The sequence below is a fragment of the Plectropomus leopardus genome, chromosome 21 (assembly GCF_008729295.1).
Source record: "Plectropomus leopardus isolate mb chromosome 21, YSFRI_Pleo_2.0, whole genome shotgun sequence".
In the NCBI taxonomy this organism is placed as follows: Eukaryota; Metazoa; Chordata; class Actinopteri; order Perciformes; family Serranidae; genus Plectropomus; species Plectropomus leopardus.
The window spans coordinates 20795913-20823104 of record NC_056483.1 but is presented as its reverse complement, the minus strand read 5'-3'; the positions used below and the strand labels follow the sequence as shown (position 1 = coordinate 20823104).

The 27192-nt window shown below is 42.2% G+C and overlaps 1 protein-coding gene across 2 annotated transcripts; it reads left to right on the top strand.

Moving 5' to 3' along the window:
- jcada (junctional cadherin 5 associated a) lies at positions 1 to 25980 on the top strand. 2 transcript variants are annotated; one of them, XM_042510384.1, is made up of 5 exons: positions 1 to 215; positions 13557 to 14092; positions 17034 to 17972; positions 18755 to 22344; positions 23720 to 25980. In XM_042510384.1, exons 2-5 carry the CDS (start codon positions 13722 to 13724, stop codon positions 23752 to 23754), a joined length of 4935 nt encoding a protein of 1644 aa, XP_042366318.1. In that variant the 5' UTR covers positions 1 to 215; positions 13557 to 13721; the 3' UTR covers positions 23755 to 25980. The 2 variants fall into 2 exon arrangements, with proteins under 2 accessions (XP_042366318.1, XP_042366319.1); XM_042510385.1 differs by lacking the exon at positions 1 to 215 and adding an exon at positions 402 to 496.
- Positions 25981 to 27192: the final 1212 nt, after the last annotated feature.

Here is a 27192-nt window from a genome sequence, read left to right as displayed (position 1 = left end):
AGTGTGGAGTGACCTTATCGCTGAGCAGCATCCAGCTGCCTCCCCGCTGGAGCAGAGGGATGTTTCCTCAGAGCTGTGCTGCTGCTGCTGCTGCTGCTGCTGCTGCTGTGGTGTAGAGGGGTTGTTCCCTCAGCAGATCCCAGCTCAGTCCGTCCAGAGCAGCGGCGGGGATGAGCGCTGGGGACTAGGCGGCAACGCAACGACGCATTTCACAGGTAAGAGAAGCTCCAGGTCGAGCGACACATCGCCTTTAAACCGGACTCTCGCTCGGGTTCGTTTATTTTCATGTCCCGTCCCATGCTGAGAAGGCGAGCCGCTGCCGCGAGGACTACCCAGAGGTTGAGAGTCGCATCTGCTCTGCGTTCAACATTTCCAGCGGTCCCTCAACTTGCAGCCCAGACAGCTATACCTCGTCCGGCTGTCCCTGCCGCCTCTGCCGGGGGATTAGAGGATTTAGGACCGCACTGTGGCACTTTCAGGCGGCGTCAATAGAAAGGTGAACGAGTGAGAGGATGGCGGTGTTTATTTTTTAACTTGAAGCGTGTGCGGGGGCGACTGCCACTATTTGCGGACGCGCTCCTATCAGCTGAAGGTTAAAGATTGCTGATGGAGCTAGCCCAGTGCTAGCGCTAGCTCCGTTATATGCCGCTCTCTCCGCTCTGAGAGAGGCCAAACTCCGTGCAAATTACGCAGTTTTATTAGGAACTAGCTCTCGATTGGAGTTTTGTATCAAAATGAACACTCATTAACGCCTTAATTGAAACACTCGGGCTATGGCTTGTATTCGGCAGGCATTTTGTATTACTCCAAACATCTATTACTTACATTTACATTTTTAACTTGTAGAACTGCTGTGCTTTAAATGTACTCAGTGGGATTCCTCCCACTATGTGCTGTAATGGGCGGCAGCAAGCAGCTGGAGTTATAAAACAGGGCAATTATTGTAATACAGTCTGGATAGTTGGTCATATGTTGGCCGAATTTTATAAGGACCTCTTCTCATCCGGATAAGGTCTTAAGTCTTGTTAAACAGGTAAGATTATATTCCTGACTTTAACGAAAGCTTAAACAGACAGATGTTTTAATTTAATTTTGGCGTGCTTTCTCAAATGCATCCTTGAACTGCGCGCATCAGGGCTAGGCTAGTATGCTACAACCTGCAACAGAACCAGCCTAGCATCATGCCAAGCCTGTCAATCATTTCGAAACGACATGATGACAAGACTGGGGTCCAGTAGCTCTCGGTTCTGCTCGGATGCTCAGGAGCACCAAATGGCGATGGAAATGAGCTGCAAACAGCCCATGGCAAATGGTATGCCAAGTTTAGGCTGCTTTGATGTTTGCATGTTGTCACTTTGTCACACCTGCTGTTTGCATGATGATGACGGCTGCTGCTTGACCTCTCTTCTCCTTCCCTCCATGCATCCTCCCTGCACGCACGCCTGCCTCACAACCTTGCATACATTTACTGTCAAAACAGCCATCCTGCTGTCAGGATGCACAAATTTGTAAATAATGTTATGTGCTCATGATTTATGGTTCAATATTGAACGCTGGGCTTAAAAGGTTTTTACAGCGTAGTTATATTTAACAGCCTACAAGACTGGATGGAGAAAACACTGTTCTGCTCTTAACTCACACCTCAAATTATGTCACAGTGTTCACAATTGCCTAATGGCTTTAATTTTAGAAGGTCTGGCACATAAATTGTTACTGTCACTTAGGGACCTCTAGAGGCCACATTGTCAAAGCCAAGATTTCACCTGATCTGTTCAAGTTCAACATGATGTTATTACAATGTTGCTGTAAATGGATCATTTCAAGTGTTTGTGTAGTTTTCCTATTTTATCTTCACTTCTTATTTGGTTTGTCACTGCCTCAGGTCAGATTATTTTAGGTCATGTTGCTTATAGTATTTATGGAAGTAGTACTTAACATTGCCCGGGAGTGATCTGTTCCTTCTTGCCAAGACCTTTCATAGCTCAGTGAGCTTATATCAAAAGCTGTAAGGAAATGTCAGTAAAGAGGCATTTTCATAACAGTGTGCAGGATTTGTAGATAACAGCAGCTGATGAGTTAAAGGGATACTTCATATTTTTTAAAGTGGGGTTGAATGGGATACTTATAAATAGACAGTGTATTACATGAAGTAGATGTCTGTAGATACACCGCCAGTTTGGAGAAGCAGCCAGGAGTCCGACATGGAAGCTAAAAAATGTACCGCTGTGGATGGGGGCCAGCAAAAAAAATGTATTTCATCCACCCAGAAAAAAAAAACGTCAAAAGAAATCAATATTAGTTTAAGTGTATGCCATATTGAGAGGATTTTCACTGCTTTACCTCAATGTCATATAGATTTCCAATGAGAAAATGGAGCTGTTATTTTTCTCTTTTCATAGCCAAAATTCATTGCAAAAAACAGTAATTTAACATTGCTTAACACAGGAGCTGTTGTACTGCCACAGCCTCGAAGGGTTATTTTGTTTCTGTTATTTTGTGACTTTGGCATTTTAAAGGGTTATTTTGGATTCAACAAAGTCACACAATAACATCAACTTACTAACTGATTGAGGCAGCGGTAGACCAGCAGCTCTGATGCTCAGTGAGCTAAAATCACTCTTTTTCTCAGTGAAGTCTGGTGGCTTTTACGAGAGCAATAATGTGGAAGTGAAGCTATTAACAGCTTCTCCATCAGAAAGGATTGTCTGATGGAAAGGTAGTGGGAGAAAATACTTTTAATATGGTGTACTTTCAAACTGATATTGATTTTTTCAGGTGGGACATTTTTTCCGGTGGCTAAAATATGTTTTTTTGATAATACCCATTACAAAGAAGTACATTATATAACTTCTGTGTCAGCCTGCCTCTCCAAAATTGGGGTTTGCAGACTGACATCTACTGCATATAATATGTCTATGGATAAGTACTCCATACAACCCCACTTCAAAAACAAAAAAAGTATCTCTTTTAAAAGACAAAAATACATGAAAATCTCACACTGGCTAATGTGTATTTTCACAGAAAAGAGAAATTTGAAGTGTATGTGCGTAGGCGCCTGTGTGTTATGTGGTAGGTCTTTCACACATCCTCGAGACTGGGATGGTGTGTGAACACAAGGCCCTGCTAGATGCCCTGAGGGGGGTGAGGTATGGTGGGACGGGGAGCGTATTAAGAAGGGAAGCAGCTCATTAATTCCTTCCAGCAGCGGAGGAAAGGGTTGGTCAGCGAAACTGGAGGGGCCCTCCACGGCTATGAAATGAGTCATACCAGTTCAACTTTCAGGAGTGGTCCAAACATCCAGCGATAAGTGTGGGCTGGCTTCTTAGTGTTGCAGCCGGTTCTGTTATCCCAGGGATAGACTTTCCCTTTCCAGTAATCATGTTGTGTGCGTGCAGCAGTTGCTTTCGGGGGTTTGACAGACTCTCTCACTGTCTGTCTGTCTTCAGTTTTATTTCTAGGCCATCAAGAAAATGAGTTTTTCTGCCATTGGGTAGCGACAGCCAAACCCTTTGAAAGTCATCTGCCCGGCTACAGGGATCCCCTCGGAGGTCCTGCCTGATGTCACATGTGATGTCAGAGCAGAGGTGACGCAGGCAGGAGGAAGGAGGATGGTTGATGAAGCCAGCTAGAAATGTGTGAAAGCTACTGACATCTGCCAGTGTGTCTCTCAGAGAGCAGGGCTCTGAATTTGAGGCATACACAGTCAGTGTATATACTTAACCGGTTGACGTTCATACGTTTGGCAGATGGTCGAGGAGCTGCCTGCTTTGTGATTTCTGTGTGTCACTTTTATGCCAGTGCGGTTATTAAGCCCTTGAGATAACCCTGAGTATTCATTTTCATACGTTTACATCGCACTTTTCCACATGCACCAGGCCATCCATCATCTTTACTTACATTGCGGGGGAGAGCCTTTTCATCCCACCTGTAATCTGCATCACAGTCATCTGTCAACATAATTCTGCAGTTGCCATGTCCTGTCAGCTGTCTTTAAACATCACACTCCTGATGTGCTCAAGATGTGACGAGGCACAGTGCCTCGGATTGGTAAAATACATTTATGTTGTTTATACACTTGGGTGATATCACAGAATTACAGTATACTAGGGTATTTAGAAATCCCAAAAGTATGTATTTTAATATCGTCAGCACTCATGGCATGTAGTGCACAGCATGCACTACCAGAGCTCAGTCTCCGGTCTCTACTGGTGGAACCATGCCCCCTTGAAGTGTACCAGGCTCTGATGCTAATTTTACATAGTGGCCAAAAGTGTCAACGGTCCCAGAAAGACTTTTTCCCATTGACTTACATTATGAAAGAGATGTCTGTAAATCAGTGGAAAAATTTTTTGTGAGCATCAAAACCTCCACAAAACGACTCATTTCACCATCTAGATATAAGCCATCCATTTCGATAACATTTGGAACGTCTAAAAGAGCCGCAAGATTAAATTTTTTAGACCACCATTCAAGCTAGTGAAGCACTAAACCGGAAGTCAGTCACTGCGACGGCAGAAGTTACCTGCTTGGGCACATTCGTCTGTGCTCGGCCACTGTAAGTCTCTAGTGTTTTAGTCACATGGGCCAGTAGATCCTGGTATTCTATACCCTGTAAAAGACCTTTTTTTGCTTCATGCGCCAATGAGCAGCTCTAATAGAAATAAACAGGGCCCCACCTCCATGGCTGTATCCAGACTTTCTTAATACATCTAGCAGTGGAAAAGGCAGCTGAGCTGGCGGCCAGCAGACAGAGGGAGACCGTGGGGAATAACGGCATGTTTTTTTTTACATCGAACTTGGTGAATTAAGGATTTATTTTGACCGAGCAGAGCTGCTGATTGTTGGAACAGTGGACTTACTAACTAGAGCACTAACAAGAGTAACCAAGTTGATTTGGGTCAGCTTATTTTTTTTTTCTGTCCAGTTTGAATAAAATGTGTTTTAGAAATGAGTTAATGAGGCAATTAAGACCCATCAGTCTTCTGTGACTGAGACAAAGTTGAATTCAAAAGGTGTACCATTGTATTTCTCTATTTAATGAGGAAAATAGCTGTGAGAATATAACTCTTTCTTAACATTTTGTGGATTTCTATTGTGTATTTATTAGTCTGAAAAGCTGATATAAGCAGCAAAGTTGCTATGGAAATGAGGAGGCGGTGTTAGTGCCGCACACTTAAGCAGTCATTTACAAACTGTGAAATTTCAGGAAGGTATGAAATATTTCATACCTCCCAAGCCTAGTTGTTTATTACCGTTCCTGCTATAATACTGTGAAAGAGGCATGCACAGTCCACCTGATTAACAGGAAACCAGAGCGTGCTAACCCTTTGATCACTGTGTTTCTGGCTGATAAACCATGCCACTGTCATCTCTAGCAAGCCCCGGACCTTGACAGACACTAATTACCATGAAGCCAGTTTGGCATGCTCAGAAACAGCATGGGTTGGGAATAGTTCAGTGCAGGTGAAGCCTACTGTGCTGCAGAACAGTGCCTCGATGGATTAGCACGCCTAATAACCTCTCCTTTATGTTTTGTTTTTGATCCTTGTATGAAATGATAATTTTCGAATGTTGGCATGGCGTTTTGGAGCTCTGAATCTCCCTCCACATGACAGCTATGGATGCATTCAGTTGAAGGAAATCTCATGTCGTCAAATCGCTACATTTCAGCTGAACTGAGCATAAGCCTGCGATACAATGGAAATTATGTCCATTGATATAATTACCCCCACATCGTCAGTGTACTGTTGTTGTGCGAGAGCCTGTTGTTATTGAAAGATTTCTTGGGATTGAAACACTGATACTGCATTAGACAAATGTTTGGCTGGACTACTTTTTGACTGTCTGAAATGAATCAGAACCAGAGACTGTGATGTGTTGGAATATTGTGGACTAACCCCCGCCCCCCCCCCCACCACCACCACCATCCTCCTCCCAACACTCACATACTCCCCATCCCATCCTGCCTTTGATTTCCCTGCCAGTGGAGTCTGACTGTAATAAGTTTTGGACTGAAGCAATGCAGCGGGAATATCTTTGCAGCCCACATGCTATTGTCTGTGAGCTGCCATTCACAAAAGCAAAACAACTGTTGCCATGGGATATGTTTTACAAAATAATGTGAGTGGGTGTTTTTTTGGCTAAACCTTTCCGCATGAGCTAATTGACTCACAATGCACGGTCCTGCCTGTTTTTACTCTCTCTACGAGGAGGGCGTGGATGCTACAGAAAGCACATGGGTTGCAATGTGGTGATGAGTTCTCTTTTGTTATTGATAGTTAAATCTTTTTGTTGTTTGCTATTATTTAAACAGATGTTCGATTGTTAGTTGTCAAATCTCCAGCTGTTCCAAAGTTCATCCTTAAAACAATCCTTCCCCTGCAAAAAATTGTTTGTATATCTTGCATGCCTCTAAAGGGGACAAAGAATCCAAAAAGGCGAACGGTCTCCATAAAGTGAATTCATTGGAGACCACAAAATATCAAAACTATTTCAAAACATCTATTTAAAAACACAACTTGTGCAACATATCCCCATACAGCAGTTTAGATGATATCTAACAATTAGCTCCCCATAAATTATTTTATGTGCTTAACGTTAAATTTGTATTTAACATAGAGCTGTGGTTAGGGTTAAGGCAAGTAAAGATGCATAGGTTAGGATTAGGAAAAGAAACATGATAATGATTTATCTTAAAGTCAAAGTTCACATGGTTTCACACAGGACACAAACACAGATGTTTTGGGAGAAAATCTGGTGTTTGTTGATCTGTCAACTACTCCAACTTTGTTTGCAGATATTGGGTCTTTATATTACTTCAGACAGCACACTGGTCATGTGATCACAGCCATCCCAAATATGTGGGATATACATAAGTGATTACTCATGATTGTTCTCGTCTGGTAAATACAAATTATGGTGAATTACTTCTTGAGGTATATGTACTAACAGTGCATGAGAACAGCCTGACTCATGCAGTATAAGCCATGGCTTATTTAACCAGTTGTTGCGTAGTGCTTCCCAAGCATGCACTTTCATCAAAATGTTATCATATCAAACACTTCTACCTACGATTATCCAGCCCTGAGCGTGCCAGAGCATGCATGTGCCAAGGCACGCTACTTAGCCATGCATATTATATTGGTATCTTTTAAATAGTAATGTTTTAGTGAAAATGCATGTGGAAGTACTCAGCATACCAATCAATACGTGACACTTGAATCATATTGCACGAGTTGTTTGTAAACACATATTTTGAAATAGTTTTGCTTTGTTTAATGCAGTCCCGATTTACTTAAATTCATGAAGAATGTTAACCTATTTTGGATTTTTTATTCACTGTGGAGGCATGTGAGAAACACAAAGATTTCTTCAAGAATTCAGTGTTAACACTCATTGAGTAACTGATACACATATGGTCATTTTGTGGGTTTAGTATTCCTTTAATTTGTCATTGTTGCAATAGGTCATCATTGTCCTAAACTGTAGTTGCGTGGCTCCTGAGCCCAGTGGGATTTTTGTGATAGATGTGAGTGTCCAGAGGGCTTATAACTCCCCAGATAATATGTGCTCACTTTATGTTGCTGAGTTACAGTCCACCTGAAGTGGAGAACATTGTGCTTTCTGGAGGTCAGTGTAGGTAAAATACGGCCTTAGGCTGTTTATTCTTCTGGCCCCAGCCAAAAACAGGCCTCCAACTTCTTTCCCCGGGACAAACAGAAGCACGCAGAGAGCCTGATTGGAAACATTTGCGACACCGTCGGCTCTCCTCCGTCCCCACGACTACGCACTTCCTCAGGAAGAGAGACGGCCCCTCCGCTGGACACAGTGATGTCACATAGATAAACAATCGGCGGACCGTTGCTGTTTGCTGAATGTGATGGGCTGTCATCCCTGAGAAATCCCTGTGCGTGCACAGTCCTAACAGATGCAGGCCAGAGACTAGCCAAGTACACTCCCACTCGGGTCAGTTGTTATAGATCCAAGGAGACTGGGAACAATGTGGTGGAGAGGTGCGGCTCTTGTGGAATATTTTAGGAAGCAGGCTAATCGTCTTTTTGGTTCCAGGCTCTGGCGTATGAGATTTCTTTTGTTGTGGTGTTTTTATGCTGGAGCCTGTTCAATCCAGATTTGTTTTTGTCTGTACTTCTTTACTTTTAAAGAGGCTGTGCTATTTTAACACATCTCAGTGTCTTCTTCAGGACAACAGTAATCACTTTTGCTTAATTTGTTTTGACCACAGTGAAGAACATCTTCTGTTTTTCTACTTTATGCTTCTTATTTTCATCGACTGTCATTGCTGCGTACTATCTATAGAGTTTATTTGCATAGTCCGTACCCCATGCCTGCAATCTTAACTATTTACCAACACCCTCTTGACTCTGCACTTCTGTCCTCCCCGAGGCCTGAACTAGGTCTCTGTCCTGCATTATCTGCCACCCATGCTCTCCCTCTGCTTCCCCACCTTCACAGAATGCCCTCATCTCAGTTGGGCCATGAATAAGGAGCTGACACCAAACTGTCAACCTGCAAGCCGTCATGCCCCTGCAGCCTGCCACTGGTGTAGCCACCAGTAAGGGCACAGGCTCCACCTCCTCACACAGCTAAAAAAAATGCTTGTATCTGTTTTTAATAAACAAGCCGCGGCCTCGGCAAAAGTTCACTTGACCTCAAAAGCGGCGCTCTTACATCTTTGACTGCGTAGTAAATGTAAATGATGTTACAGTAGTAGTGTACAGTGGCTTGTTAGAGAAAATGTGGAGGCTGGTGTGAGAGTTGTCTGTGTCTCATGTGGTTCTTTTTTATTTTTAGCTTACTTTGCTGCACATGTTAGCCATAAACTATCATTAATTTCTCTCTGTGAGTCAGCTGTGTCATTAAAATACAGCAGATCGACCCCGTTTTTTTCTGCCAGTTGCCAAATTCAAGCGCCTGTAATGCCAGTCTTTTTCACACAAGAAGGCATTGTGGAGAAACACAATGTTGTTGTGTTTAGGGGGATGAAAGTCGGCCATTGTTGCATACCGTTGCTTGAATCCGAGGTTTTATTTGATATAAAATGGGTAATTCCGTTGCGTAACAGCATTAGCAGTATTTAAACTGAGCTTGTCATGGGAAGGAAGGAGATGGGGGGTGGGGAAGTGTTGGGGGACTGAATGCAAGCAGGTCACTTTACAGGAGGAAATCCTCACTTTTACTGGTGATGGAGATAATCCTCATTTAGTGATGACACCAAGAGCAATTGCCTCAGATTAAGGGTTTAGTGAGATTAGACAGCATATGGATGTGCAGTCAAAACAGGGTAATATGCAAGTATCATAACAAAAGTGAATTATCATATTAATGCACATAGCCCTGTGACCTATGGCTCACTTAATTAAGCCTTTGCCTGATTGAGGGGATAGGCTTCATCTACAGGGAGGAGAGGGTGGTGATAACAATCTGACTCTAATCCCCGAGTCTGGCGTGTATGGAAGCAAATAAGAGACACATGTATTTAACTCTAAACAGCTACTGAATTCATTGCATTGAAACATTTTGCTTTGTAACCCATGTATCTGATTTTATTTGGCCTTTTTCCACTTTTTAAAAATTGAGATATGAAATGTCTTGATTTGCATTTTTTTTTTTATATGTTTATAACTTCAGATCCAAAAATTTAAGTTTCAACTTAAAAAATAGTGGAAAAAATAGTTTTAGGTTGCCCAAATTTGATTTATTAAATTCTGATCGAAAAATTCAATTTGACTAAGCCAGGAGTCAGTCCAGGTGCATTTAGGCTTGATTGGGTATTCTTTCCTGAAAACCCAAAATGGTGCTATTTGAAAATTCTTTAGTTATATTTTTCAAATCAAATTTCAGCAACCTGAATTTATTTATTTATTCATTCATCCATTGTTTGTTTATTTTAAACTCTGAAACTTGAGTTTTTGGATCTGAATTTAACATAAAAAATGTATATTCAAATTCAACTTTTAAAATTGAAATTCAAGAAAATTCATATTTTAATTTGAAAGCGGCAAATTCAGTGCTAAATTAAGTTACATTTTTCAGAGTAAAATATTTCAAAACTATGAATTCAGTGGAGTATGCATTTTAATGTTAAGCATTAAGTGGCTTGTAAAATCAAAATACTTATGTCTCGCGTCTTGCGTCCACAGGCATCTCATGTTGGGAGACCTGCTGGTGGTTCTCAGTTCAAACCACAGACAAAAAAGTTTACATTTTAGAGAAACATCAAAGAGTTTGAATAACCTGTAGAGACAAACGGCCACAAATATTATCATCTTGGGTTGCATTTTGCAGGTATTTACAGTATGTTAGAGACCCTCTGTGACTTACTGAATGTAGTCACTGGCCTGTTGCCCAGCACAGGTTCAACTACAGTTCATGAAATAACAGTCAATGAAAAACTTTATGTCTCAGGTCTGTATGCACATCTGGATGAACAAAACCAAAACCCATTTTTTGACATTGTTCACAAAAGCCTCTCTACCAAACTCAGAACTAGCCTCTAGTGGAAAGAGTTAAACTCAACAAAAGTATTAACTGGATAAGCGCCAAGAGTCAATCCTCCAAAACTAACAGGTTTAAGGCTTTAAATGAAAAAGATAATCGTATTAGAGAGCCAGACATACAAAGAGAGCGGCATTTCACGGTCTTGGATCCTGTTAATCACCTAGTAGGCTATCCTAGGGTTCAGGTACAAGGAGGAGGGAGGGAGCGAGGGAGCGAGAGGAAATTGAGTGGGCTTGTGATGCTGCCCTCTGAGTCAGGACTCCTTTCATAGATGGATTTTGTCATCTCTATGGGACTATCGTGGCTAAACAAATGCTAAGAAGCAAAACAAATGCTAATCTGTTTGCAGCTGAATACATTTCTGTAAGGCTGTGTCGGCCGTCTGTGTCTGAACCGAAAACAAGCGATTTGGCTGTACCATTAAACGATCATAGTATGATTGGCTTTTAAACTGTCTGAACAGCGTTTGATTCTGGCAGCGAGTCTCTCACTGCTGTTCCTGAATGCCATTTCTTATTAAGGACAGCCAGGTTGTTGGCAGTCTGCTCCAGTGGAGAGTATTGAATGAGTGGGCCGCAGCAGCAGCATCTGTCCTGTTGACAAGGCAGCAAGCATGACTTCATCAAGGGCGTTACATCACGAGCAGATGCACCCTGGGTATCATCAATTCAATTCTTTGTCAGTCCTTGATGCTAATATTTTAGTCAGTTTTTGGGGCAGAAAACAAAAGTTAGAATGCTAATTTACATATGGGTGTGATGATACATCGACCTGGACCAATAGCGATTCAGTGATCAAGGATACATTATCAGTCCAAAGTAATAATCTTTAGATTTTTTTTTTTATATTTTCAAATTACAATGGCATAAATGTGTCACTATTTCTGTCCTAGTGCTCCTCCTTCCTAAACATTTAAACAGCACTAACAGATAATGGTCAGCATCAGTAGTGTAGTGCTAACTGATGAGGTGGGTACACTACAGGGTAGATGGGTACGTTACAAAAGAAGAAGTTGGTATACTCTCAAATAAATTCCAGTGGCTTTTTGGCTAATAAGTGGGTTAACTGTATATGGCTAGAGAAACAGGTGGGTGTACCTGCGTATACCTTCCACTACTCAACTGGTAAGCAGCCATTAAAAAGACAGTGAGGATATTGACTGATAATCCTCGTATTGATCACAGGCTCCTCAATAGAATCAAGTCCAAATCTTACCTTGGCTGACTGTTAAATCAGCACATATATCGTTGTTTAAAGAATCAATAATGTATTGTAATAGAACTTGTGATTTATGCCCCTAATTTGACCTTTACAGTCTTTATAGATTATCAGCATTTACTCACTGTTATTGCAATGTCTCTTGCTCGGCTTTTTCTGCAGTGTCCCTTGAAAACTATTCCACCTTCGAGCTTAATTTGAACTTTTACAGAGTTGGTTCTTGTGAAGGAAAACAAACAAATAGGGTTGCAACTGTCTTCATTATTTAATAGTTTGTTGATTATTTTCTTGCGGTCTTGTGTGGTCTATGAAATGCCAGAAAAATAGTGAAACATTTCCACACATTATTATAGGATTAGGCAATATATCACTATTATATCAATATTGTGATATAAATCGCTTAGATTTTGCATATTGTGTTATGTTTTTATGGTGTAATTTTCTAAACTTATCAGACTGTTGTAGTTGTTCAAATATTTGTCATTTTATCCACATTACTGATGATTATCAGACATATCATTGTGTCAATCCACAAATATATAGCAATGCAATGATGACATCAAGGTGTTTGGTCAAAGATATTGTGGTATTTCTTTTTTTTTTCCATTTTGTGCAAACAGACAAAAACCCAAATTTATTTGACTGACTATCATATACCCTTTTTCCACCAACGTGGAACTGGTTCTGTTCTGGTTAAGACACCTAATTTTGAACCACTCAGTGCATTTAGACTAAGAATAAATAGGCTCAAAAGTTGTTTCTCAGCTAGAACAAAAAAATAACACTTGTGGGATCTTGGGGTGGTTCGCTAGACAGCACCAAGGTTCCAAGAATCCTGAAAGGCACTGGTTCAAGAACCAGAGCTAATTTGATGTAAAAGGGGTATTAGTGGACTAAGAAACCCCCCAAAATATCGTTTGAGGAGGAGGCATTGTCAAATTTGTGGCACTTTTGCCCAAGCAAAATTACATAGCATAATTAATTTTATGTTGATCAATTAATCAGCTAGTCATTTGAGCTCTACGCACCATAAAAGAGGGCATTGAGCATGCTGAATCATCCGTTCAGTTTATTTCACTTCAGATATTCTATACTATTTGTAATGATTTTAAGTGTGTAATTTTCTCAAGGATTCAGAAATGAAGGTAGCAGTTTTGGAATATACACAACCCTTATCCGAGACCGAAAAAAATGAGGGCATACAGCTGAAAAAATGCCCTCATACATCTAGACTGAAACCAGCAAATACCTCTGAGATGGAGACAAGATGTCGATAGAGAGGATGCGGAAGTGAGCAGAGAGGAACACAATCCCCCGGTTGCCTCATTGATGCAAAACATGAGCAGTGGTTGGCTGCTTCCAGCCACTGTATGAAGTCTGCAGGGAGCCCACTGTAAACAGTGACATTTCACTGCAGCACCAGCGGCTTTGAAACTCTTGTTGCCGCTAATCATCATGTTATTTATGGTTGTTTTGAGGGTGTTTGTTTACCTCCCCGTCCTCCTCAGTGGTGGACATAGACGGGTTTGGTGCCGTGATCTCCGAGTGAGATGGAAAAAGGTTGTTGCTAGGAGGACTTGAGAAGAGAGGAGGGAGGGACAGGCTGCTGGGAAGGCGGGTGATGTCGGTTTTGTCGTGGCGGCTTAGAATTTGGGTTCGGGGGGTCTTTTTTTTTTGTTTCGTCCTCTCAACTGTCCATATGGTTTGGACCCTTGACAAGAACTGGACACGGGTAGCCTGTGTAATGGTTTTAGCGTCACCTTCTTTTCTCAGTCTGTCTTCTTGTCTCATGTCGTCCCCCTCTCTCTTTTTTCTCCCAGTGATGGCCTCAGCTGCGCAGCTGTGCCGGTGATCCTGCCGCTGCACGTAAGGAAGAAGCAGAGACGCCTTGACAACCGACCTACCTTCCTCTCTCTCTCTCTCTAAAAACAAAAAAAAAGGCAGAGAGGAAAAAAGAAAACAAACCAGCATAAACAAATGCGACCATGTACAGCGTGGAGGACCTCCTCATTTCTCATGGATACAAACTGCCCAAGCATACCACCTCTTCCTCCACCCCTACCCCAGCCCCCGCGTCCTCGTCCCGCCAGCCTCCCTCGTCCTCACCGCCGTCTTACAGCAAGCACCATGAAATCCTGGAGAACAGGCCCGGCCCCAGGACAGTGAACGGCTATGAAAGAGGGCCCGGGGTGCCCTATGGGAACGGTGGCGGACCCAGGCAGCCCCAAGCGTTCGGCAGCGGCTGTCCCAACAACAACAACGAACCCCGTGACAGGAGTCTGTCCAGGAGGGAGGGCGAGAATCGGAGCCAAATTGACACCCACTCCTTGGGAGAGTCGCTGACCTCAGACAGCGGGTAAGACTTAGTGTGTGCTCCTGTGTGATCGACCCCCTGTGCATGTCCCATCCTGATTAAAGTTGTCCTCAATCTTTATTGATAGATTACACAATCATGCATTGTTATGGAGCTTTGATGGAGCAGATTAATGAAATTAAAAACCTCATCAAGGAGTTCTGCACAGGGACTTTGTCTGGCATCTTAACTGCCTAACACTCCTACTTGGTCCCTCTTTTCATCTCTCTCCTGCTTCTATCTTTCCCCTCGTGTGCATCTTCCTCTCATTTCATCTCTATTCCCCTCTCTCCTCCTCTTCCCAATCAAGTTTTGGGCAGAGGGGGAGGGAAAGTGTGTGCTGGAGTCTTAATCTGCCACATGGGACCTTGGAGTTGTAATCAAAACAGCTTTTGGGCAAAGCTGAGTGCCCCATTTGAGCATGCCCAAACTTACACACACAGGTTGCCAGATTTGAGGATACCCCCTTTCCTTTTCTACCTCTCATTATGCATCACTGGCTTTCACAAGCATTAGACCTACTTATATAATGCATAGCCCATCAATAATACAGGATTCATATAGAGTGTATTTAAATATGTATATGGCGGATAGGCTATATTTAGCTTAGTCTGGAGTTATGCAATTGAAACCCTCTCGGGCAGGGATTGTTAGAACGTATGATCCAGAGATATCGCCTGGCTGCAGCCAATCTGTTTTTTCCTGAAAACAGGATTGTTTAATTTGCCTATTTGCACCAGTTCTGGGGGTTAGTGTGCTGTAACTGAGACAAAGTCAATACAGCTGTTCCCAAGTCCACACAATTAGGCAGGCTTGTCAGATTTTTTTCCTCCCTTTTTCCTTACATTTTGTTTGGCTGAATTTCTTTTTTTCCCTCCCTTTAATCCCTTTTTGCCACCAGCCAGTGACAGAGCATCTGAAAATAGTCAGATGACCTTGAATAATGTCAGTGGTTGTGTTGGTGTTTTTTCACTTTTCCATTTTATTCTTTGAGACGAGTAATCCGCATTTTCATGTCGCTGCTGTGCCAGTGCTATCAGAGCATTCTGTTGGGAATGTGGGAATTGCTAAGACATATGTTCTGCGATTTCAGTCTGTTATTTGTTCATCGTTCTTTTTTCCCTCCTCGCATCCAAATCCGTTTTGCCTGGCAGCTTTAGTTTAGATAAGGAACAGGCCTATCTTGGCACTCCCATTAGGCATTGCTACTTAGACCCAATTAGGCTAATGATGGTAACTCATCTTACATAAGATGCCCTCAAATTCAGCAGATTGGCATGGCTAGTCTCCCCTCATCCCCCAGCAAACATCTCTGGCCAATGATGATCATGGATGGAAATGTCAAGGACGCTCAGTGGCCTCGGCCTCGAGGGGGTGTACACATGTGCTTGCGTCTTGTTTGCGTTGTCAGTCAGTCAGTCACTCCGCAAATAGCCTGAAATGATCAGACTGTATGCTGAGACCCATTGCATCTTGTTGTAGCACATCAGGTCTGCCATCAAACATCCTCTCAGTGACATAGCAGAGGCTTTCCTTACACTGCTTTAGAGAAATGCTGCCCATTTTCTCAGAACAGGAGCTAAAGGACAGTGCAATAGGAAGATCGGCAATGAAACGTCCTCTAAATGGTTGATCTGTCTTGGAGGACATCCGGGACTAACAGCCACAGTGTATCATTGTGTAATGTGTTCATTATGCCCCATAGAAAAACACAATTACCAGACATTGCACTGCTACTCATGGTCATGTGTCTCCATCTAGTGGGAGATGCTTTCTTTCTTCTTCTTTTTTTCTTTTTTAAATCTGTCCACATTGAAAACTGTTGTTGGTTATTTGCCTCTTATCTTGTGGACAGGTATTTGTTGGAATACCTTGAACAATGGTTGTGATTATTTGATTGCGTTAATTGTTCAAAGTGCTGATTCGTTTAGTCAGATTTTTCTGTTGTGAGTATTTAAGCACATTCCATTGGCTAAATCAACTACTTTGTATGACACAGTTTGGTCATGTCTGAAGGCCAAAGTGTTTATAGCTGTTTATAGCTGCGACACTCAAAGTCTTGCTTGAACTGCCTGCCATCATCGATCAAGAATAGGGAAAAAAAGGAGGCTGTATCCAAATCTCCAGACTTCACCTCACTTGCAGAGTCACAGACTTTGCAGGCGCAATTATGGGAAGTCTGTTAGTGTTGAGGGCTGTCCAAATCCACAATTCATCCAGTCCACAAAGGGCCTCAAGCAGAGTTTCTGCAGACTGCAGACAGAGTCCACTTGGAGCGCAGACTTCACCAGTATTGGCAGGTTTAATTATTCACAATTTATAGCAATACGGACGTGACATTCTAATTTTTTTCTAATTGCCAAGTAAAAATAACAAACAAACTAATGATAAATTATTGTACTAAAACATCACTCGAATCATTTTGGCCAGAAATTAGATTTAACTACATCATGGAAAATATGTGTAGCCTATATATTGTATAGAAAAGTATTAATGTCATTTTGTTCCGTCTCAAAATAGCCTATAGATGGGATTTATATCTTGTTATCTGCTGGGACAGATGAGCAGATAGAATATGACAGCAGCAATCACCGTTGACATGAATGTAGTTGTCACTCAAACGTTTCCACGGCAACAAGTGAAACAGACTCGGGGCCTGTCTTTCAGAGGCTTGCAGTCTCTGGTCTCGCAGACTTATGACAGAGAACATGTCACAGTGTGTATGAGTGAAGTCCACGAGGGTTCAGTCCACAAGTCCGGAGGCTGGATATTTGAATTCTGCTGTAGACTTTTTGGGGCAGTCTTTTATGACAGGAATTCATATTGGTAAGAGACAGAAGTAATCGCTTAAAGAATGATATCAACATACTAGGTGTAGGTGAAAACACTATTCAACCCTCCGACACGCATTTTGATTGATGCCTCTATTTGTCTGTGTTTCTAGGTTCTGTGATGGCACCAGAGGTCCTCAGCCGCAATCCAAGGATGTGTCCTACTGGAGGAGGAGAGGCCAAGACTTCACTGTGCTGCTGGACTATGCTGACCTCAGAGAGTCGCATGGAGGAGGGCAGGGGGGTTATGTCAGACCGGAAGGGCCTCAACAAGCAAGAGGCCAAGAGTTGTCTGCAGAGGAGCGTCAGAGGATAGCCCAGGAGAGGCAGCGCTGGGCAGCCCAGGCCCAAGCTCAGGTGCAGGCTCAAGCCCAGGTCCAGGCTCAGGCCCGCTCCAGAGAGAGGGAAGCTGCTCTCCATCAGTGGAGGATGGCGAGCGAGAGGAAGTGCCAGAGCCTTGGCACAGAGGAGTGGCGTCCAGCCGTGAGTTTTGGCCGCCAGCTGTCACAGAATGAGGGTGAGCGATGGGCACAGGAGCAGCAGCGGCTCCATGCCAGGACACCAGAGGGTATGGTAGTCCATCCAAGGACCAAAGCCAAGTCCCAGTCCCTGCCCAGGATGCTGCAGCCTGAGAGCCTGCAATATGTGGACATAGACTCGTCCGGTCTGGAACTGTACAGGCGGGTCAATGGCCACCCACTGTCACACCATGACTTTTACAGGGCACCGCGCTGGCCGGAGAATGGCAGGCCGGCCAGCGCCAACCAACTCTCAATGACACCAAAGCCCCGCTTCACCCGACCCCCCAGACCTCCCTCTTATGAGATGCACCAGCAGATTAGGGGAAGCTGTGAGATGCTGTCTGGGAGAGACTCAGTGATCCCCCAGGCCAGGGACAGAACGCCACTTCCCATATCAAGGACAGGGGACCCCCAACTGGACTATTTTGCACAGGACTCTGGACCTCCGGGATACATCCCTCCCCCGTCTTATAAAAGAGTTCCTATAATGGGAGGGCGGCGGGCATATGGCGAAATTGCTGTAGACTACAGGTAATTTCTTTTACCTAATTTCATCCCTTCTGCACATTAATTTGCTGCACTTTTCAAATTAATCAATGATTGTATAAGAACCAACCTTTGGTGTAACATTATCATCAGTCTTCGGCAGGACTTCTTTAAGAAGCTGTAGTTCTGTAGTGTAAACATGACGCTAAAATAAGTCTTGAATGTAAGAAATGTTTAGCTTGTTAAGTTGCCAAAAGTCCAGATCATCCACATTTACCACATTTTTTAAAATATTTTTTTATTAAGAATGGGTAAGAATGCTTTGATAGATACCATCAATGAATATGAGCAAATGTTGCTTGTAAGAAAATTAATGTACTGTTCATGATTGGAGAGGGTGTAGCCCCTTAATTCTGTATGCCACGCCACACCTGTACATCTTGGATGACACTCTTCTTAAAAAAAACTAAAAAAAAAAAAAGACATCATGACTTGAGACTATCTACATTATTTTTTTATATGCAAGGGCAAAGTCAGATTGTGATAGATCTCTTTGGAGAGGTTTTATGTTATGCAATAACAATGGATAGGCTCCAGTCTTTTAAGATAGCTTGTTCTCTGCTTTATATCTATGAAAGAATCTGTCAAGTGCAAAAAAGGTACCCGATGTATTCTGACACTATGAATCCACATTGCAAAAGCAGTTTGTAACCTGCTAAACAGATATTAGAGTAGAGCAGTATAATTAACACTTCTTTTCTATTCCTTTGTCTTTTTGAAGTCATTGTTGCTTGGATAAAGTGCAACTCCGTTGTTTTTACCCTTAGGTACAGAGGGGACATGTACCAGCAAATACAAGTGGCTCCAGACGGATCTCACTGGTTCACAAGACATCCAGCCAGTCCCTGGCCTGATCCACAGAGAGAAAGGAGCTTGTCCAGCCAGAAGCAGCTTTATCCCGTGTATACTACCCAGCAGCACCCTGGTGGAGGGATCCAATACATCCCCTTTGATGACCCCCGCATCCGCCATATTTCCTCAGCCCTGGGTGGCAACTCCCTGACGGACGCTGACAAGATCCGGCACATCCGCAATGAGCTTCCCAGCGTCACCGTGTCAGAGCCTCCATCCAATGACAGTGCCTTTTTGCCCCCGCCATTGGGGCCTTTCATCGCTGCCAAACTGGCCGATGATGTTAACCCGACGTCTTCTAGCGACTTCGACAATGACAATAACAGGTGGCACAGTGATTTGCACAAAGAGGCTGTCGATAACTTCCCAGCAACTGACCAAAATTGCAACAACAGATATCCCAAAAACCAACGTCCTCCTTCATCTCCCTCTTCAGCCTTCCAGGCCCCAATAACAAGAAGTTGTTCTCGCCAGGGGTCCAGCTCAGATCAGGTCTTTGCAGAAACCATCACCCAAGTGAAGAAAATTGCCCCAGATTCAGGGCCAGAGAACACCAAGAGAAGAGTGAGTGAGACCATCTTCTGCCTTGTGTCTGTTCCTGTTCACACACCGACTAACATTAGCAAAGACTTAGCAGCGGATCAGAACAACAATGAAACAATACCAAGCCTGACTGTCACCAACACAGAAACTTTCGCTGTAGGCCTCAAAGAGAGCCCCAACGTGCGGAGCAAGTCGGTGAACGAGATGCCCATCAGACACCACTACTCTTACTTTCACACCAGCAGCACATCCTCAATGAGGAACTACAAGAGGGCTCCTCTAAGGAAGGAGATAATAGATGCCTGGGCACTTCAAGCCAGTGAAGACAAAGAATTATGCTATGCTGGTTCCTGGCCTGGAAACCAATATCGTAACCAGGAAACCCAGACTGGCTCACCTTTGACAGTGGTGAAAAGCCCCGAACCCCAGAGTCCTCCTGGAGGACAAGAGCCTGTTCAGTCTGTGTCAGACACAACCACAGACGGTGTGGGGACAGACAGTAGCTCTTATGGTTACCCCATGGCAGGCCAGAAAAATCTTAATCCCTCCAGCAACAGCGCCTTCTCCCGTCTCAGCCTCAGCCCAGCACAACCAACATCCCCTCAACCATCACAACAAGACCCACCCTCCCCATCAAAGGTCCGGGACCTTGGAGACCAGCAACAATCCTCCCCAAAGAAGAGCAACTCAAGTCCCCCAGAGAGTGCAGAGCAAGTGACCTTTGGTCAGTTTCTGTTAAAACCAGTGAACCGACGACCCTGTGATGCCATTGGGGAACTGGAAACCATTAATAAGGAGATGGAAGACACAATCAGCAAGAGACCCAATGTGGTTCAGAGCATTGACGATCTAGATGGGGTGAATAAGAGATATGGCCGGTTTAAATCAGGAGCACATTTCACTGCTGGTCCAGAACCAGGCAGGGAAGCAATCAGTCTTCCACCAATGCACATAGAAAAACCCAACCATATAGAAGTCAGATCAAAGTCTTTTGCTTCTACAGCTGATCTAGACTCCATGGACATGAAGAGTGCTTTTTCAAGGCAACAGACAAACAACATACCACCAACAAATGAGCTATCCATATTCTCCAACCTAGGCCCTAGAGATAGTTGCCTCCTGCCCTCACTATCTTCACCCAGTGAGTCAAACCATATCTATAGACAGGACATCCCGGTCCCTCAAGAGTCCTTGCTGAGGGATGTAGGGTTAACTGTCTACACAGAGACTCCTGGTGGTCCTGGGGAGCCAATGCAGCGCTCCCTCTCAGTCCCATCTCCTCTAGATCCTAAGGAGCTTAGTCAGTCAGTGCAGCTCTCATGGGAGAGCAGGACAGCACTTGTTAAAAATAGTGGTAGCCCCGAGCACAATTCATATAAAGAGCTTCAAGCTGATGTAGAGACTGAGAAAGAGGCTAAATCAGACAATGTTCCAGCATTTAGGGGTGAGGTGAATTTAAGGATCTGCAGAAGCAGGAGTGAAAGTAGCAGATCACCTCAGAAAGAGGCATCAACACATATCACCAGGCTTACCAGGGAGGTTTCTTTTGTGTTACAGGATGACGATGGTGATGGGAGATACGCCATCTCTGAGCCTCTGACCTATAAAAACGAGTTAACCATGGCAGATAAGCACCTGGAGAACTTACTAAATCAGGAGAAAGCCAATTCTTTACCTGCAGAGGATCTCAGCAACCTGTATGAGGTAAAATGTGCAAAAGGTATCCCTGAAAATGAGTCCATCCAGCAGAGGGCTGCCAGAATCTTGGGTATAGCTATTGAAGTGGAATCCTTGGGTGTTGCTGATAAACAGTCAGAGGACAACCAGGACGATATGGATGCCACTGGAGCAGAGAAACCACAAAGTCAAGGTGAAGAGACACAGCAGGTGATAGGAGAGTGTGAGCAAGTGGAAGAGGACGCCTTGACTGGCCAAGTAGCAGAGAAAGAGGAGGTCAAGGTGAATGAACCAGGAGAGGACCATGAAGAAGCAGACAAACAAAAGCACAGTAGTTACCACAGTGATGGTGAAGACAATGAAGATACTGAGTTTCAGTCCCTGGTGGTACTGGATTTGCCCGAGTTCCCCCCTCCTAAGCTTCCCCTGTCCCTCCCTGTAACCCCTGATGACAAGCTAGCACTGAGCATGTGCAGTGTGGAGAGGAGGGGGCGAGGTGGAGCATGCAAATTAATCGAATCACTACAAGATAAGCTAAACTCCTCCGCCTCTTCATCTGCTTCATCTTTAGGCAGGTCTACTCCAGACAGAATGGCCCGTCTGAAAGAGCTGGACTCAGTGTCTCGAATCAGGCGCCTCAGCCTCAAAGGTTCAGAGTCTGGAGGAGATTCTGAGGAGCAGGATGGTGACAGAGAGGACAGTGAAGTCCAGGAAGTGACAAAGGAGGACATTGTGGAGCAACAAGAAGATGAAGAGGATAAGAAACTGGAGGAAGAAGGAGGGAAAGAGGAGGAGAAGTTAGATGAATGTGCACATGAAACACACAAGTTGGAAGGTTCTGAAGAAGATTGTAGACCTAAAGAAGAAACCAATGAAGAGTTATGTGAGGAAGAGCAAAGACAGGAGGAGGAGACTGAAGAGATGAATGTTGAGATTGCACTAAAAGAAGACGATGAAGGGAGTAAAGAAGAAGTTGTTACATTAAAAACAGAAGAGCCAGATGGAGAGATGGAGCTGAAAATGTTGGAGGATGACAAAGAAAAGTCTTCAGAGAAGGTGAAAGACGGACAGATACCAGTGGAGGTTAGAGGAGCTGAGACGACACAAAACGCTGAGGGAGAAAAGTTGCCGACACCAAAGCAGCGCACCAGGCGGCTGCAGAAGCCTCCTCTGCTTCCTAAACCTCGCAGTGTTCCCAAGAGAGAAATAACGCTGCCTGTCAGCTTCAGCACTGGGACCTGTGGCCCCTCGAATATGGAGGAGGAGGAGGTGCTCTCTGTCTCAGGTGGGTACAAAGGAATTCAGAGATTAACCGTTTTATATGCTTGTTTTAACTTCAAAGTGAAGCAGAATCAGTGTAGTATTAGAGCATCAGAAATGCCTCTGATACTGCCTAAAATGCTGGATCAGGTATCTGCAAGTACAGAAGTCTGTGCACAGATCTGATACCATGTAATTTATTGATACAACTTTAAAACAGCACAAAAATAGCAGTTTTCGTAAAACAGTAGCAGACACAACAAGTTGTGCTGTGCAGCCACTAGCACCTAGTGTTTAGAGTCTTAAAGAAGAAATTATTTAAGGTAAAAAGTGTAACCCTAGCAATTAGCGAAATGTCAAACTAGCTTCTTCTAGCAGCATTCACTCTCTGTATGTATTTGTTCACGTTCTACAAAGAGTTTAACCTGACACAGAGAGTAATTATTCCACATCCTTATGGGGTTAGTAGTATACAGCTGTTGTTTTTTTTTTTTTTCTTTAAATGTAATGATACCGGATTGGTACTCAGTATCGGCTGATAACCAAGTTCAGGAATCAGTATCTGGAACATCTCTAGCAGGGGCGTATCTAGGATTTGAAAACATTGGGACTGCTGTAGGAAGGAGGGGGATTTTTTTTTTTAATGAACAATTCACAGTTCTATTTTCATCCTTATTTTATACACTTAGGTGCCTTTTTAAGCCTTGATACATATTTTCATTGACTTTTTTTTTTTTTTACAGATCAGTTCTTAATTGTGATGTTAACAATATTAGTTGTTTGTAATTAGTATTAAGTAGAATACTTTAAAAAATGACATTATTAGAAATGCATTTACTAGAGTTGGAAAAATACTTAAATGTTTATGTGTGGTGGAATATAACTAAGTAAGAAGAAACAAGTAAGTAACAAGTATGAACGGAATAACAAAATATTAGATCCAAGTGTTTTTATTAATATTCAGCCTATTCTTATTTTTCAAAAATATACATAACTCATATACATTAGTAGGTCTTAGGACTGTGCCATTTTAGCTGTTTCCTTATGCTTCCAGTCTTTAGTTGTAGTTAGGATAACCATGTCTCCACTCCAGCTCTGCCCTAAATGCACAGACACAGGACTAATATCTGTACATCTCATTCTTAAAAGGAAAGCTTGTTAGCCTGTTTTAGGAAATGCTGATCTGTTCCTTTAATGCTTTGTGGACAATTGTGTTAACAGTAACTTTTTACTTTCTGTGTTTTCCACCAACAGGAATTGTGTGAATCCATGAGCACTAACAAATGGTCAAAAACTCCATAGGGTACTTTTAATTTCCACCTTTTTAGGGGCAGATAAGACCCCTGTGACTTGTTTTGATTGTGTTGTCTCATCCTTTCTTTTTTCCCTTTTCTCATCAGACTCCTACGACCCCAGCCGAGTGGAGAGAGTGTAACCCCTGACACTGCTTTCGCCACTGTGGAAATCTGTCTTTCTCAAGTTAACAGCTTTTTCCAACAACAAAGGCTTTCATCTCACCTCACGGCTCAGTCAGTCGTCACGACCCTTCCAATATTGTTACGCATTACTTCTCACAGAACTGACTGTCCTGGTGCTGCGAGAGCATTTTTTTTACAGCCAAATGAAGGCGCCGCCGGTGCCAATTCTCCAGGCCTTTTCAACCTCGACGTCCTCGGCCTTCCATTCTCTCCACCTCTCTCAAAAGTTTATTTGCTCGAGCAAGCAGACTTCCTCTTTTTGAAGTTGTCTTATTTTGCTTTTGGAAAAATGCATGTCATTATTCCCGTCTGCACTTGGGCTCCTTCTTGAGCTCTGGGTGTCGAAATATGAATGTAAAAGTGCTTCTGCTCAACAAACATAAGAAATGTAACAGAAAAAAAAGAAGGCAACAGTATTGCATTACAATCAGTATTAACCTACACCAAATGTAAATAAGAAAGAGTTATAAGATTTTATTAAGAATATAAAAAATATCAATTTAAGTCATTTAATTGCTGAAGAAATGTATATTTTCTTATCTATGTTAAGAAAAGACTAGATTTTTGGAAGTGTAGTCTTTGGGTGTATTACTAATAATGAAACCCCCTGTTCTTTATTCTTATACTTGTGTGATAGAGAATGTACTCAGAGAGCCTGGATTGCATTGAGAAACACTGTGGTCTTTGAATAGTTTCACTAAGAGCAATATAGTCGTCATATACAGGACATTTGTGACACGATTTGAGTAGTTAAGTCTCCGTTTCAAGGAGCTGATCTCATTTTAACGTCTGCTTTAAAGCTCTACCTTCTGGTACAAGTGTTGGGTTTACACTGCTGAGATTATTGGCTCTATGTTACCACCTGATAATCTCCTCAAAAAATCAGAGATTACACTCGGAGGGATTCACATCGGCACCCCGGGCACCGTCAGTCTCAGCATCAGCAATCGCAACACTTAAATCTGATTTTCGTGTCATTTTTATTTATCCTCTCACTGTTGAAGAAGATATATTTTGTGGCATTAACAGAAGTCTATATTTAACTGTGGAGTTTTCCTTTTGTTCACATCTGTGTGATTTCAAAAGTGCTTTTTTTGCAGGAAACGATAGATGTAGCTATATTGATCGCAGTGTGCCTTGAACACACTGTTTCTGTGGAGAACTTCATTTGTGTGTCACACATCCAGTATTGTCGGTTTACGAATCCTATTTTTAACTGGACATCGGTGATTCATTTTGCTTTAATGGAAACATTTGGAGTTGTTTTGGCAATAATGATAATATTCAGCTGAAGAAGCTTAATATTGATGCTGTACAGAACATTGTTGTTGGAATACTAATCACAGTATCTGAACAATAATTTAATGTTGACATATCAGTGCTTTTGTGTGTTGTGGGCATAACTGGCAATTGGTTTACACTCACTTCACTTTATGGGGTAGCAATACAAAAAAAGAAAAAAAAAAACCAAACCAAACTTTATGCTATGCATTGGACAGCTACATTTCCTGGGTTTATTACCAAAATTCAAAGCTAAAACTGCAACTTTTGGTTTGCTTGTTTGACCCTGTCACTCTCTGATCCAGTGTTTGATGTTGAACCTGTTGGATCTGGTCGTAGACGTGTGTAGTGGCTCTGACTGGAGTCCATCAGTGAAAGCTCAGTGCCAGGTTTTGTCTTTGTCCTGTTATCCAACCCAGTACCCGTACCTCTGTGCTCCAGGTAATGTGTTATCTGGTCATTCTCGTAGGTCTTTTTGTACTGCAAGTTCTTTGTAACATGAATAGACTATTGGTGCACATCTTGCTTTGATATTTTCTATTTTCATACAGGAGTATGTACAGTTTCTTTTGTATGCGCGACATCTTTTGTTTTTCCTTCTTTTTTCGTGCATGAAATGCGTAAGAAGTCACAGAGAGAAGGTGTATTTGCATATAATTGCATTTGGTACTATATAGTCTATCCAATAAACAACTGTTATATTTCATATAATGTATATTTTATTTTCAAAAAGTTATGCTACATATTTAAAACAGAACAAGGTATTTTTAGATTATTGTGAAAAGGGAACTGTTTTTGAAGGCACAATATTTGTCTATATCTGAAATGGTCATTCGGAATGATCAGAAATAGAGACAAGTGTGTGCTATTGTAGAGTACTGCAGACTATTCATAAATAAAAGTCTTTGCATGAAACACTTGTCTGTTTTTTTTACATTCCTGAATATTAAAAATAACTCGACATACTATAGCATGAAGTTTTTTAGGATTTTTGGTCGACAAACTATAGTATGACGTTTTTTAGGATTTTTGTTCATTATACTTCTGTATGAGTTTGATGAGTTTTGGTCGACATACTACACTGTAGCGTTTTTTATTATTTTTGGTGGACATGCTATAGTAGTAAAGTATGACGTTTTTTGATGACTGTTGACAATTTTTGAGCGACATACTATACTATGACTTTTTTAATGACGTTTGGGTGACAGTATGACATTTTTTATAATTTTTGGTCCAAGGTATTATAGTATAATGTTTTTTATGATTTTTGGTAATTATACTATTGTAGGAGGTTGATGATTTTTGGTCAACATACTAAATTATGATTGATATGTTTCGACATGCTGTATTATCATGTTTTGGGCTTTTTTTTTTTTTCAATTTTCTATGCCATGACGTGTCTCGGCATGCTATTTAATGTGGTTTACAGCTGGTATTTGGACATGTCATATTTTCACATTTTTTGCCATACTGTACTATGGCATTATAGGTTGTTTTTTCGACATACTTTATTATGGTGTTTTGGAAAGTTTTTGCAACAGCCGATGTTATGACATGTCTCAGGCTATTGTAAGCAGTTTTTAGCTGTTTTATGGGCATTTCATAATTTGACATTTTCAGCCATACTATGATTTGGCATATTTGGCCGTTTTTTTAAAACGTTTTTAGCTATAGCATGTCTTGGTCTTGCCTTTTTGGTCATTTTTTCAACATGGATTATTGTAGTGTTTTTGGCTGTTTTTGCAACAATCTATACTATGGAATGTGTTGGCAAGTAATTTTATGCTGTTTTGAGGTGTATTCAGCTGTTTTTGGGACATGTCGTATTTTGAAATTTTTTCCATACTATAGCCTTACCTTTTCAGTCATTTATTCAAACATTTATTATGGTGTTTTTGGCTGTTTTTGCACCATTCTATGCTATGGCGTGTCTCTGCACACTATTTTTATGCTGTTTGGGGGTGTTTTCAGCAGTTTTTAGGACATGTCATATTTTGAAATTTTTTCCATACTATAGCCTTGCCTTTTCGGTCATTTTTTCAACATGCATTATTATGGTGTTTTTGGCCTTTTTTGCACCATTTTATGCTATGGGTGTTTCTTTCACACTATTT

What these genes read in the sequence shown, in the direction of transcription:
- jcada (XM_042510384.1), top strand. Translation starts at nt 13,722, where the DNA reads ATGTACAGCGTGGAGGACCTCCTCATTTCTCATGGATACAAACTGCCC. An exon ending in TCGCTGACCTCAGACAGCGG is followed by an intron (nt 14,093 to 17,033) that starts GTAAGACTTAGT and finishes CTGTGTTTCTAG; the next exon opens with GTTCTGTGATGGCACCAGAG. An exon ending in GAAATTGCTGTAGACTACAG is followed by an intron (nt 17,973 to 18,754) that starts GTAATTTCTTTT and finishes TTTTACCCTTAG; the next exon opens with GTACAGAGGGGACATGTACC.